This window comes from Coregonus lavaretus (genome assembly GCF_964263955.1).
Source record: "Coregonus lavaretus genome assembly, chromosome: 13".
NCBI lineage: Eukaryota > Metazoa > Chordata > Actinopteri > Salmoniformes > Salmonidae > Coregonus > Coregonus lavaretus.
The window spans coordinates 52,797,757-52,813,695 of NC_140000.1; the positions used below are offsets into that span (position 1 = coordinate 52,797,757).

Sequence of the window (15,939 nt, forward strand, 5' to 3'; positions counted from 1 at the left end):
GGTGTCACGAGTATCCACACAGGCCACTGTAGGAACCAAAGATTATTTTTGCTAAACCCAAGATAGTTCACATGGGGCTTTGTCACACTGTGGGCACTCAATCAAGGAGGTGGGCAGAGCCAAGCATGAGCTAGAAAAATATATTATTGGCGCGTTTTAGTGTTCATTTGCATATTTCTGTTAGGGAACGCCTACTCTTGGAAGTGCATGTGTGCATTGTGCAAGAACTTGAATTCACCCCTGCTCTTCTTTTAAGTAATGTACATTTCTAGGACGTTTAGGAAGTCAATCTACAAAACTGTTCATAGCAAATGATAGTTTTGGGAACAGAAAACTGTGTAGAGATGTTGGGATGTTTAATCTGAGAAAATAAGCAGAATATGGAACCAGCTTCGTCTTGATTCCTCTTGTCCCTCTGACTTGCCACTGGACTTCCTCTCTTTACCAAATATGGTATGAAAAGGAAAGCCGTTAGGGGAAGTTAAAGCGTTTCCCCCTTATTCATCTGGGTAGGAATTTAGGCTTCAGCTTTCTGCCCCAGCTAGGATGCAACTGGAGAAGGATCTGATCTGACTAAGAGACCCTGGGTAATACATTCTGATAATTCATTCAGGAAAGATGGAGAGCTGTCACTGTTTCTTGCTGCTTTGCTCCCTGGTCTTTGCGCTGTCTTTTGCAGAGGCGACAACGTTTGAGAATGAGATCGACCTTACAGAGTTTATTGGAAGGATTTCCTCCTATGGACTACTAGTCAGGGATCAACCTTTGGCTATCAACAGAGACATTCGCTTTGAAACAAACTCATTGGAGGAGCTTGAAGATCCAGAGGATTCCATTCCCATCTGGACTGATGAGGAACCAGTCAACACCAAGACTACTATCCCTGATATTCCTGACTATGGCCCCATAGTGTTGACCAACAATGGGGTGATCAAGGGACTCACAGTGGAAAAGACCCACATATTTTATGGGATCCCGTACGCGGACCCACCTGTGGCCGAGTACCGCTGGAAGGCCCCCAGACCGGTGACCCCGTGGCTGGGGGTGTACGACGCCACGTACCCGAGGGACGCATGTATGCAAGGCTGCAGTGGCCCTATATCTGACGAGTGCCCTCAGAAGGTAGGGGACTGACTCAGATGGGCTTGATAATGATTTTGTTATGATTTAGCGTAATGTTCTACCAGTATGTCATGTGCAGCGTGTTGACGGTGAAACATGAAATTAACAAAGTCCTGACTAATCTCCTGATAACATCCAGAAACGTCTTTGATTCATCAATAATGTGAATATTTTATTTGCCGTGTGAAATGGCTTGTGAAATGTGAATATTTGGTTTGTGAAATGAAACGTGATTGTCCCGTAGGTGAGTGAGAACTGCCTCTACCTCAACATATTTGTACCTCTGGATGTGAACTTCAGTTCCCCTTTACTGACACCCCTGCCAGTGATGGTGTGGATCCACGGGGGGGATTTCATCGCTGGCTCAGCCTCCAAGCCCCTGTACGATGGGAGGTTCATCAGTAACTTCACACACACTGTGGTGGTGAACATGGCATATCGGCTAGGTAAGACAGGGGTGAAGTTTCTCTAGGTACATATCTAGGATCTGCTTCCCTAAACCTAACCTTAACCATTAGTGGGGAAAATGCCAAACTGACCAGGGTCAGTATCTAAAGGGAACGTCACCCCACACCTCTTCACTATACAACTTTTATCTATTTATCCAGGCTAGTTTCATTAAGATCAAATTGTTTCTTTCAACCCTAACCCTTTCATAAGAGACCTGGAACAGTGTAGAGACAGGGCAGAGACCTTGTGTGATTCATTAGTGTGGGGGGGGGGGGCGCATCGGGTTTGCTGATGACATTACCCTACACAGTCCCAAAAATAGGAAACAAATGGATATCTGGATGGTGATTCCAAACATTTATGAACAGAGTTGAGAGCTTGTCTAATATAGCAGAAGACCCTGGGTATATCAAATTGCTGTATATAATGGCCTTTTCTCAAGTGGACTTCGACTCCTCCTGTCCTCTCCTCGTTAAATACCATTTGGTGGGTGTAGCGAGTTGTGACCCTGTGGTGGCCTGATCAATATGGGTGTGTGGTCGTTAGAAATCACAGCACACACCATACACAACCTCCCTCTGGGCCACCGTAATCACAACGTTCTTCAACTGGGGGCGCATTCATTACGGAAACCGTTTACCATTTTAGAACCAAATGGAGCAAACTGAACGAAACGGGGAGGGACCTACCTGAATTTGTCCAATAGAAACTCTCGTTTGTGTTTTCAGCTTGGCGTAAACGGTTTCTGTTGCAAAACATTTAGCAACAGATGAAACGTTTTGCAACAGAATCGGAGTAATGATTACGCCCCCTTGTCGTTCAGTACCGTTTCCGTTGGATTAAACGTTGCACAACGTTCTGTCGAACTGAACGCACCCCTGAGCATCCTTTGCCGGATCCTCCGTTCACCTTTTAACGAATTGACATCTCCTACATATTGCGACCACATCGGTTTCTGGGTCACAGAGGAGAGATGGACACAGGAGTCGAGGAGGGGACAGACTTTCACCCAATTGAAAAAAGGCCATTATCTGTGTGGGTGTCAGAGGAGGCTGGGGGGCAGAGATGGGAGGATGGGTTCATTGTAATGGAATAAATAGAACGGTATCAAAACACCATGTGTTGATGTGTTTGACTCCGTTCCATCAATTCCACTCCAGACTTTATGATGAACCCGTCCTCCTATATCTCCGCCCACCAACCTCCTCTGAGGGGTGTGTTGTTTTGTGTATATAGTTTTTCATGGACCAATGGACTTGCTCTATCATTGCAGGGGCGTTTGGTTTCCTCGTCTCGGGAAAAGACCCCAAAACCTCAGCAACCGGGAATTATGGGATCCTAGATCAGCAGGTTGCTCTTCTCTGGGTTCAACAGAACATTGCTCTGTTCGGCGGCGACCCCAGCAAGGCAAGCACGCACACATTATCCTGGGTCGTGTTCATTAGGGCATGCAAGGGAAAATGTTTACAAATGTTTCACAATGGAAAACGAATTAGAATGTTTCTTAGACTAGTCCACGTAGTCCCTCCCTGTTTCAGTATGTTTCTTCCATTTAATGCCTTATGATCATGCCCCTTTGATCGAACAAACCACAGTCGTACGAAATGACAACATCTGATTTCTTCCGCCACCTCAAGTCTTTGATGATCTCAACGGGCTCAAACTGCTCTCTTTTTTTTGGTGTTGGGGTCAGGTGCAGGGTTGGGGACAGGTGCAGGGTTGGGGTCAAGTGCAGGGTTGGGGTCAGGTGCAGGGTTGGGGTCAATTCCATTTAAATTCAGTCAATTCAGGAAGTAAATAGACATTTAAATTCAAATTTTTCTCATTGAAATGTGAATTGTAATTTCCGTTTACTTCCTGAATGGACTGAATTGAAATGGAATTGATCCCAACTCTGGTCAGGAAAAACTCCTGGACTCGACACCAGATACACTGACCTAGATATTCACATTCTGACCATGTATAGAAATACCTTGTTGACAAGGTTGTATTTCAGCAGTGGTTGTTGTTGAATGACCTCTATATATATCCCGGGGTGCTGTCGTGACTGATTTGTAGTGATGCCCTGCTACTGGGAGAATAACAGCCTCTATGAGGCATAGCGAAGAGCTCCTCCAGCCCTGATGAGATTTCTCTGAGTGGTTAGAGAGTGGGGAAAGAGGCTCTTCGGAGAGAGGTCGATGCTGCAGAGTAGGGTTGCACATATCCAGGAACTTTCAATAAATTCTCTGGTTTTCCAGAAGTCCTTGTTGGGCCCAACTGCAGAGACAGACCCAGCACAAACACATTGGTTGGATCATGCCGAAAGAGAAATGACTGGCACCTCATACAAACAGCTAGTACCATACTCTGGTTGGTTAAGAAAAAGCCTTTCAGTTCTGTAAACCACCTCCATCAAACAAAGATAAACAGCCTTATCATTCTTCACTTCTCAAATTGCACCCAGGGGATATTATATATCTAAATTAGGCATAAAACCATCAGGATTATGTGTGTTTGTGTACATTGTTATTTTCTCTGTCTGTGGACATACAACCCAACCCTGATTATGGCCCATTAACATCAACCACAGGTGACCGTGTTTGGGGAGAGTGCAGGAGCCCAGTCAGTGAGCCTCCACCTGATGGTCCAGAGCAGTAAGCCCCTGTTCAGACAGGCTGTGTTCCAGAGCCTACCCTTCTCCATCCCTCTCAAGACCAGGTCAGTGACCACTAACCCCTAACATCTGGGTAGTGTTCATTAGGGCACACCGTAGCAAAAACAAGCGTTTCTCATTGGACAGATCCCACATTTCTCTCCCTGTTTCAGTCCGTTTTCTTCCGTTGGTCGAATGAACACATGACTCAGCTAGTGGTCTTGATCGCTAACTCCTTAAAGATGAAATCCGCCGTAGGGGAAACGGCGCCACTGTCCGCCCCACCGCCGTTGTTATTGTTTTTGTTTTGTTGACGAAGCAGAGGTGAGGAGCGTCGTGCAACGTAGTGAAATAAATTGCAGTACATTTTCTGCTGTTCTATCGTGCGTGCAATGATGTCAGAGTGACAAATACAGTGTTTGTTGTTTGCAGTAACTTCTTTGTTGTTGTAATATCCCAAACAGACGAGGCAGTTTCACAATGAAGGATTTCAGGTTTAAGAAGGAGACCCTCACTTTGCTTCTATCATCTATATTGATCAACTTATCCTTCCCACATTTTGAATGAGTAGTCCTTACCATATGTAAATAGGAAATTGACTACAAAAGTGAATCACCCAGCTTCCTGATAAGTGTTTCGTTATATGGCCTGCCTAGCTACAAGGAGTAAACAGGATAAATTCAATAAAATTACATTCAATCAATAAAATTCTATATTATTTATCCCCTCAGGGTTACAGTTTAGACATGCTAATTTTTCCAAGAAGACAAGGTACCTTTAAGTTCCTGCCCATGTCCTAGTAAAACACTCATTCCATCTACAGCTGTCGTTACTCTCCTGGAAGAGATGTGGCACTACCTAATGTTCCCATTGAGCAGAGAGAGACTATCTGTGGTTTGTTGTCTTTGTTCCAGACATGATGCCCTGAAGCTGGGGAGGGACTTTGCCAAGCAGGCCAACTGCTCTGTGAGCGACTTCGTTTGCCTGCTGTCCCTCAGTCCTCAGGCTGTCCTCGCTGCCCAGATGAAATCAAGTAGGAGACCAGTCTTCCTCTGTGTCTCTGTCGATTTCTGACTGAAGACTGACCATTTTTAGATAAAGTGTGCATCCCAAATTGTACCCTATCCCCTCTATAGTGCACTGCTTTTGACCATGGCCCATAGGTCTCGGGTCAAAAGTAGTGCACTATAAAGGAAATAAGGAGGCATTTGGAACACACCCAGTTGACCCTCTACCTATCTACCATTGACCTATCTAAGTTGATCCTCTACCTATCTACCGTTGACCTATCTAAGTTGACCCTCTACCCATCTACCGTTGACCTATCTAAGTTGACCCTCTACCTATCTAAGTTGACTCTCTACCTATCTACCGTTGACCTATCTATGTTGACCCTCTACCTATCTAAGTTGACCCTCTACCTATCCACCATTGACCTATCTAAGTTGACCCGCTACCTATCTAAGTTGACCCTCTACCTATCTACCGTTGACCTATCTATGTTGACCCTCTACCTATCTAAGTTGACCCTCTACCTATCCACCATTGACCTATCTAAGTTGACCCGCTACCTATCTACTGTTGACCTATCTAAGTTGACCCTCTACTATCTAAGTTGACCCTCTACCTATCTACCGTTGACCAATCTAAGTTGACCCTCTACCTATCTACCGTTGACCAATCTAAGTTGACCCTCTACCTATCTACCATTGACCTATCTAAGTTGACACTCTACCTATCTAAGTTGACCCGCTACCTATCTAAGTTCATCCTCTACCTATCTACCGTTGACCTATCTAAGTTGACCCTCTACCTATCTAAGTTGACCCTCTACCTATCTAAGTTGACCCGCTACCTATCTACCGTTGACCTATCTATGTTGACCCTCTACCTATCCACCATTGACCTATCTAAGTTGACCCTCTACCGATCTACCGTTGACCTATCTAAGTTTACCCTCTACCTATCTAAGTTGACCCTCTACCTATCTACCGTTGACCTATCTAAGTTGACCCTCTACCTATCTACCGTTGACCAATCTAAGTTGACCCTCTACCTATCTACCGTTGACCTATCTAAGTTGACCCTCTACCTATCTAAGTTGACCCTCTACCTATCTACCGTTGACCAATCTAAGTTGACCCTCTACCTATCTACCGTTGACCTATCTAAGTTGACCCTCTACCTATCTAAGTTGACCCTCTACCTATCTAAGTTGACCCTCTACCTATCTACCATTGACCTATCTAAGTTGACCCTCTACCTATCTAAGTTGACCCTCTACCTATCTACCGTTGACCTATTTAAGTTGACCCTCTACCTATCCTCCATTGACCTATCTAAGTTGACCCGCTACCTATCTACCGTTGACCTATCTATGTTGACCCTCTACCTATCCACCATTGACCTATCTAAGTTGACCCTCTACCGATCTACCGTTGACCTATTTAAGTTGACCCTCTACCTATCTAAGTTGACCCTCTACCTATCTACCGTTGACCTATCTAAGTTGACCCTCTACCTATCTACCGTTGACCTATCTAAGTTGACCCTCTACCTATCTACCGTTGACCAATCTAAGTTGACCCTCTACCTATCTAAGTTGACCCTCTACCTATCTACCATTGACCTATCTAAGTTGACCCTCTACCTATCTAAGTTGACCCTCTACCTATCTACCGTTGACCTATTTAAGTTGACCCTCTACCTATCCTCCATTGACCTATCTAAGTTGACCCGCTACCTATCTACCGTTGACCTATCTATGTTGACCCTCTACCTATCCACCATTGACCTATCTAAGTTGACCCTCTACCGATCTACCGTTGACCTATCTAAGTTGACCCTCTACCTATCTAAGTTGACCCTCTACCTATCTACCATTGACCTATCTAAGTTGACCCTCTACCTATCTAAGTTGACCCGCTACCTATCTACCGTTGACCTATCTAAGTTGACCCTCTACCTATCTAAGTTGACCCTCTACCTATCTACCGTTGACCTATCTAAGTTGACCCTCTACCTATCTAAGTTCATCCTCTACCTATCTACCGTTGACCTATCTAAGTTGACCCTCTACCTATCTAAGTTGACCCTCTACCTATCTACCGTTGACCTATCTAAGTTGACCCTCTACCTATCTAAGTTGACCCTCTACCTATCTAAGTTGACCTTCTACCTATCTACCGTTGACCTATCTAAGTTGACCCTCTACCTATCTAAGTTGACCCTCTACCTATCTAAGTTGACCCTCTACCTATCTACCGTTGACCTATCTAAGTTGACCCTCTACCTATCTAAGTTGACCCTCTACTGATCTACCGTTGACCTATATAAGTTGACCCTCTACCTATCTACCGTTGACCTATCTAAGTTGACCTTCTACCTATCTACCGTTGACCTATCTAAGTTGATCCTCTACCGATCTACCGTTGACCTATCTAAGTTGACCCTCTACCTATCTACCGTTGACCTATCTAAGTTGACACTCTACCTATCTAAGTTGACCCTCTACCTATCTACCATTGACCTATCTAAGTTGACCCTCTACCTATCTAAGTTGACCCTCTACCGATCTACCGTTGACCTATCTAAGTTGACCCTCTACCTATCTAAGTTCATCCTCTACCTATCTACCGTTGACCTATCTAAGTTGACCCTCTACCTATCTAAGTTGACCCTCTACCTATCTAAGTTGACCTGCTACCTATCTACCGTTGACCTATCTATGTTGACCCTCTACCTATCCACCATTGACCTATCTAAGTTGACCCTCTACCTATCTACCGTTGACCAATCTAAGTTGACCCTCTACCTATCTAAGTTGACCCTCTACCTATCTACCGTTGACCTATTTAAGTTGACCCTCTACCTATCCTCCATTGACCTATCTAAGTTGACCCTCTACCTATCTACCGTTGACCTATCTAAGTTGACCCTCTACCTATCTAAGTTCATCCTCTACCTATCTACCGTTGACCTATCTAAGTTGACCCTCTACCTATCTAAGTTGACCCTCTACCTATCTAAGTTGACCCTCTACCTATCTACCGTTGACCTATCTAAGTTGACCCTCTACCTATCCACCATTGACCTATCTAAGTTGACACTCTACCTATCTAAGTTGACCCTCTACCTATCTAAGTTGACCCTCTACCGATCTACCGTTGACCTATCTAAGTTGATCCTCTACCTATCTACTGGTGACCTATCTAAGTTGACCTTCTACCTATCCACCGTTGACTTATCAAAGTTGACCCTCTACCTATCTAAGTTGACCCTCTACCTATCTACCGTTGACCAATCTAAGTTGACCCTCTACCTATCTACCATTGACCTATCTAAGTTGACCCTCTACCTATCTACCGTTGACCAATCTAAGTTGACCCTCTACCTATCTACCATTGACCTATCTAAGTTGACTCTCTACCTATCTAAGTTGACCCTCTACCTATCTACCGTTGACCTATCTAAGTTGACCCTCTACCTATCTACCGTTGACCTATCTAAGTTGACCCTCTACCTATCCACCATTGACCTATCTAAGTTGACCCTCTACCTATCTAAGTTGACCCTCTACCTATCTACCGTTGACCTATCTAAGTTGACCCTCTACCTATCTAAGTTCATCCTCTACCTATCTACCGTTGACCTATCTAAGTTGACCCTCTACCTATCTAAGTTGACCCTCTACCTAACTAAGTTGACCCTCTACCGATCTACCGTTGACCTATCTAAGTTGACCCTCTACCTATCTACCGTTGACCTATCTAAGTTGACCCTCTACCTATCTACCGTTGACCAATCTAAGTTGACACTCTACCTATCTAAGTTGACTCTCTACCTATCTAAGTTGACCCTCTACCGATCTACCGTTGACCTATCTAAGTTGATCCTCTACCTATCTACTGTTGACCTATCTAAGTTGACCTTCTACCTATCCACAGTTGACTTATCAAAGTTGACCCTCTATCGATCTACCGTTGACCTATCTAAGTTGACCCTCTACCTATCTAAGTTGACCCTCTACCTATCTACCATTGACCAATCTAAGTTGACCCTCTACCTATCTACCATTGACCTATCTAAGTTGACCCTCTACCTATCTACCGTTGACCAATCTAAGTTGACCCTCTACCTATCTACCATTGACCTATCTAAGTTGACCCTCTACCTATCTAAGTTGACCCTCTATCGATCTAAGTTGACCCTCTACCTATCCACCATTGACCTATCTAAGTTGACCGTCTACCTATCTAACGTTGACCTATCTAAGTTGACCCTCTACCTATCTAAGTTGACCCTCTACCTATCTACCATTGACCTATCTAAGTTGACCCTCTACCTATCTACCGTTGACCTATCTAAGTTGACCCTCTACCTATCCACCATTGACCTATCTAAGTTGACCCTCTACCTATCTAAGTTCAGCCTCTACCTATCTACCGTTGACCTATCTAAGTTGACCCTCTACCTATCTAAGTTGACCCTCTACCTATCTAAGTTGACCCTCTACCTATCCACCGTTGACTTATCTAAGTTGACCCTCTATCGATCTAAGTTGACCCTCTACCTATCCACCATTGACCTATCTAAGTTGACCGTCTACCTATCTAACGTTGACCTATCTAAGTTGACCCTCTACCTATCTAAGTTGACCCTCTACCTATCTACCGTTGACCTATCTAAGTTGACCCTCTACCTATCTAAGTTGACCCTCTACCTATCTACCGTTGACCTATCTAAGTTGACCCTCTACCTATCTACCGTTGACCAATCTAAGTTGACCCTCTACCTATCTACCGTTGACCTATCTAAGTTGACCCTCTACCTATCTACCGTTGACCTATCTATGTTGACCCTCTACCTATCCACCATTGACCTATCTAAGTTGACCCTCTACCGATCTACCGTTGACCTATCTAAGTTGACCCTCTACCTATCTAAGTTGACCCTCTACCTATCTACCGTTGACCTATCTAAGTTGACCCTCTACCTATCTACCGTTGACCTATCTAAGTTGACCCTCTACCTATCTACCGTTGACCAATCTAAGTTGACCCTCTACCTATCTAAGTTGACCCTCTACCTATCTACCATTGACCTATCTAAGTTGACCCTCTACCTATCTAAGTTGACCCTCTACCTATCTACCGTTGACCTATTTAAGTTGACCCTCTACCTATCCTCCATTGACCTATCTAAGTTGACCCGCTACCTATCTACCGTTGACCTATCTATGTTGACCCTCTACCTATCCACCATTGACCTATCTAAGTTGACCCTCTACCTATCTAAGTTGACCCTCTACCTATCTACCGTTGACCTATCTAAGTTGGCCCTCTACCTATCTACCATTGACCTATCTAAGTTGACCCTCTACCTATCTAAGTTGACCCGCTACCTATCTACCGTTGACCTATCTAAGTTGACCCTCTACCTATCTAAGTTGACCCTCTACCTATCTACCGTTGACCTATCTAAGTTGACCCTCTACCTATCTAAGTTCATCCTCTACCTATCTACCGTTGACCTATCTAAGTTGACCCTCTACCTATCTAAGTTGACCCTCTACCTATCTACCGTTGACCTATCTAAGTTGACCCTCTACCTATCTAAGTTGACCCTCTACCTATCTAAGTTCATCCTCTACCTATCTACCGTTGACCTATCTAAGTTGACCCTCTACCTATCTAAGTTGACCCTCTACCTATCTAAGTTGACCCGCTACCTATCTACCGTTGACCTATATAAGTTGACCCTCTACCTATCTACCGTTGACCTATCTAAGTTGACCTTCTACCTATCTACCGTTGACCTATCTAAGTTGACCCTCTACCTATCTAAGTTGACCCTCTACCTATCTAAGTTGACCCTCTACCTATCTACCGTTGACCTATCTAAGTTGACCCTCTACCTATCTAAGTTGACCCTCTACCGATCTACCGTTGACCTATATAAGTTGACCCTCTACCTATCTACCGTTGACCTATCTAAGTTGACCTTCTACCTATCTACCGTTGACCTATCTAAGTTGACCCTCTACCTATCTACCGTTGACCTATCTAAGTTGACCCTCTACCTATCTACCGTTGACCAATCTAAGTTGACACTCTACCTATCTAAGTTGACCCTCTACCTATCTAAGTTGACCCTCTACCGATCTACCGTTGACCTATCTAAGTTGACCCTCTACCTATCTAAGTTCATCCTCTACCTATCTACCGTTGACCTATCTAAGTTGACCCTCTACCTATCTAAGTTGACCCTCTACCTATCTAAGTTGACCTGCTACCTATCTACCGTTGACCTATCTATGTTGACCCTCTACCTATCCACCATTGACCTATCTAAGTTGACCCTCTACCTATCTACCGTTGACCAATCTAAGTTGACCCTCTACCTATCTAAGTTGACCCTCTACCTATCTACCATTGACCTATCTAAGTTGACCCTCTACCTATCTAAGTTGACCCTCTACCTATCTACCGTTGACCTATTTAAGTTGACCCTCTACCTATCCTCCATTGACCTATCTAAGTTGACCCGCTACCTATCTACCGTTGACCTATCTATGTTGACCCTCTACCTATCCACCATTGACCTATCTAAGTTGACCCTCTACCTATCTAAGTTGACCCTCTACCTATCTACCGTTGACCTATCTAAGTTGACTCTCTACCTATCTACCATTGACCTATCTAAGTTGACCCTCTACCTATCTAAGTTGACCCGCTACCTATCTACCGTTGACCTATCTAAGTTGACCCTCTACCTATCTAAGTTGACCCTCTACCTATCTACCGTTGACCTATCTAAGTTGACCCTCTACCTATCTAAGTTCATCCTCTACCTATCTACCGTTGACCTATCTAAGTTGACCCTCTACCTATCTAAGTTGACCCTCTACCTATCTAAGTTGACCCTCTACCTATCTAAGTTGACACTCTACCTATCTAAGTTGACCCTCTACCTATCTAAGTTGACCCTCTACCGATCTACCGTTGACCTATCTAAGTTGACCCTCTACCTATCTAAGTTGACCCTCTACCTATCTAAGTTCATCCTCTACCTATCTACCGTTGACCTATCTAAGTTGACCCTCTACCTATCTAAGTTGACCCTCTACCTATCTAAGTTGACCCGCTACCTATCTACCGTTGACCTATCTATGTTGACCCTCTACCTATCCACCATTGACCTATCTAAGTTGACCCTCTACCTATCTACCATTGACCTATCTAAGTTGACCCTCTACCTATCTAAGTTGACCCTCTACCTATCTACCGTTGACCTATCTAAGTTGACCCTCTACCTATCTAAGTTCATCCTCTACCTATCTACCGTTGACCTATCTAAGTTGACCCTCTACCTATCTAAGTTGACCCTCTACCTATCTAAGTTGACCCTCTACCTATCTACCGTTGACCTATCTAAGTTGACCCTCTACCTATCTAAGTTGACCCTCTACCTATCTAAGTTCATCCTCTACCTATCTAAGTTGACCCGCTACCTATCTACCGTTGACCTATCTATGTTGACCCTCTACCTATCCACCATTGACCTATCTAAGTTGACCCTCTACCGATCTACCGTTGACCTATCTAAGTTGACCCTCTACCTATCTAAGTTGACCCTCTACCTATCTACCGTTGACCTATCTAAGTTGACCCTCTACCTATCTAAGTTCATCCTCTACCTATCTACCGTTGACCTATCTAAGTTGACCCTCTACCTATCTAAGTTGACCCTCTACCTATCTAAGTTGACCCTCTACCTATCTACCGTTGACCTATCTAAGTTGACCCTCTACCTATCCACCATTGACCTATCTAAGTTGACACTCTACCTATCTAAGTTGACCCTCTACCTATCTAAGTTGACCCTCTACCGATCTACCGTTGACCTATCTAAGTTGATCCTCTACCTATCTACTGTTGACCTATCTAAGTTGACCTTCTACCTATCCACCGTTGACTTATCAAAGTTGACCCTCTACCTATCTAAGTTGACCCTCTACCTATCTACCGTTGACCAATCTAAGTTGACCCTCTACCTATCTACCATTGACCTATCTAAGTTGACCCTCTACCTATCTACCGTTGACCAATCTAAGTTGACCCTCTACCTATCTACCATTGACCTATCTAAGTTGACCCTCTACCTATCTAAGTTGACCCTCTACCTATCTACCGTTGACCTATCTAAGTTGACCCTCTACCTATCTAAGTTCATCCTCTACCTATCTACCGTTGACCTATCTAAGTTGACTCTCTACCTATCTAAGTTGACCCTCTACCTATCTAAGTTGACCCTCTACCGATCTACCGTTGACCTATCTAAGTTGACCCTCTACCTATCTACCGTTGACCTATCTAAGTTGACCCTCTACCTATCTACCGTTGACCAATCTAAGTTGACACTCTACCTATCTAAGTTGACTCTCTACCTATCTAAGTTGACCCTCTACCGATCTACCGTTGACCTATCTAAGTTGATCCTCTACCTATCTACTGTTGACCTATCTAAGTTGACCTTCTACCTATCCACAGTTGACTTATCAAAGTTGACCCTCTATCGATCTACCGTTGACCTATCTAAGTTGACCCTCTACCTATCTAAGTTGACCCTCTACCTATCTACCATTGACCAATCTAAGTTGACCCTCTACCTATCTACCATTGACCTATCTAAGTTGACCCTCTACCTATCTACCGTTGACCAATCTAAGTTGACCCTCTACCTATCTACCATTGACCTATCTAAGTTGACCCTCTACCTATCTAAGTTGACCCTCTATCGATCTAAGTTGACCCTCTACCTATCCACCATTGACCTATCTAAGTTGACCGTCTACCTATCTAACGTTGACCTATCTAAGTTGACCCTCTACCTATCTAAGTTGACCCTCTACCTATCTACCATTGACCTATCTAAGTTGACCCTCTACCTATCTACCGTTGACCTATCTAAGTTGACCCTCTACCTATCCACCATTGACCTATCTAAGTTGACCCTCTACCTATCTAAGTTGACCCTCTACCTATCTACCGTTGACCTATCTAAGTTGACCCTCTACCTATCTAAGTTGACCCTCTACCTATCTACCGTTGACCTATCTAAGTTGACCCTCTACCTATCCACCATTGACCTATCTAAGTTGACCCTCTACCTATCTAAGTTCATCCTCTACCTATCTACCGTTGACCTATCTAAGTTGACCCTCTACCTATCTAAGTTGACCCTCTACCTATCTAAGTTGACCCTCTACCTATCCACCGTTGACTTATCTAAGTTGACCCTCTATCGATCTAAGTTGACCCTCTACCTATCCACCATTGACCTATCTAAGTTGACCGTCTACCTATCTAACGTTGACCTATCTAAGTTGACCCTCTACCTATCTAAGTTGACCCTCTACCGATCTACCGTTGACCTATATAAGTTGACCCTCTACCTATCTACCGTTGACCTATCTAAGTTGACCTTCTACCTATCTACCGTTGACCTATCTAAGTTGACCCTCTACCGATCTACCGTTGACCTATCTAAGTTGACCCTCTACCTATCTAAGTTGACCCTCTACCTATCTAAGTTCATCCTCTACCTATCTACCGTTGACCTATCTAAGTTGACCCTCTACCTATCTAAGTTGACCCTCTACCTATCTAAGTTGACCCGCTACCTATCTACCGTTGACCTATCTATGTTGACCCTCTACCTATCCACCATTGACCTATCTAAGTTGACCCTCTACCGATCTACCGTTGACCTATCTAAGTTGACCCTCTACCTATCTAAGTTCATCCTCTACCTATCTACCGTTGACCTATCTAAGTTGACCCTCTACCTATCTAAGTTGACCCTCTACCTATCTAAGTTGACCCTCTACCTATCTACCGTTGACCTATCTAAGTTGACCCTCTACCTATCCACCATTGACCTATCTAAGTTGACACTCTACCTATCTAAGTTGACCCTCTACCTATCTAAGTTGACCCTCTACCGATCTACCGTTGACCTATCTAAGTTGATCCTCTACCTATCTACTGTTGACCTATCTAAGTTGACCTTCTACCTATCCACCGTTGACTTATCAAAGTTGACCCTCTACCTATCTAAGTTGACCCTCTACCTATCTACCGTTGACCTATCTAAGTTGACCCTCTACCTATCTAAGTTCATCCTCTACCTATCTACCGTTGACCTATCTAAGTTGACCCTCTACCTATCTAAGTTGACCCTCTACCTATCTAAGTTGACCCTCTACCGATCTACCGTTGACCTATCTAAGTTGACCCTCTACCTATCTACCGTTGACCTATCTAAGTTGACCCTCTACCTATCTACCGTTGACCAATCTAAGTTGACACTCTACCTATCTAAGTTGACTCTCTACCTATCTAAGTTGACCCTCTACCGATCTACCGTTGACCTATCTAAGTTGATCCTCTACCTATCTACTGTTGACCTATCTAAGTTGACCTTCTACCTATCCACAGTTGACTTATCAAAGTTGACCCTCTATCGATCTACCGTTGACCTATCTAAGTTGACCCTCTACCTATCTAAGTTGACCCTCTACCTATCTACCATTGACCAATCTAAGTTGACCCTCTACCTATCTACCATTGACCTATCTAAGTTGACCCTCTACCTATCTACCGTTGACCAATCTAAGTTGACCCTCTACCTATCTACCATTGACCTATCTAAGTTGACCCTCTACCTAT

At 44.0% G+C, this 15,939-nt stretch overlaps 1 protein-coding gene across 1 annotated transcript in view; it reads left to right on the plus strand.

Moving 5' to 3' along the window:
* Nucleotides 1–618: 618 nt before the first annotated feature.
* Nucleotides 619–15,939, plus strand: part of LOC311139712 (crystal protein-like) — a gene marked incomplete at both ends in the record, with an annotated part of 60,984 nt that continues 45,663 nt past the window's right edge. The window contains 5 exons of the mRNA XM_084174634.1: nt 619–1,122; nt 1,367–1,568; nt 2,846–2,979; nt 4,145–4,272; nt 5,122–5,240. Coding sequence (XP_084030760.1) covers nt 619–1,122; nt 1,367–1,568; nt 2,846–2,979; nt 4,145–4,272; nt 5,122–5,240 — 1,087 coding nt within the window. The remainder of the gene's footprint in view (nt 1,123–1,366; nt 1,569–2,845; nt 2,980–4,144; nt 4,273–5,121; nt 5,241–15,939) is intronic.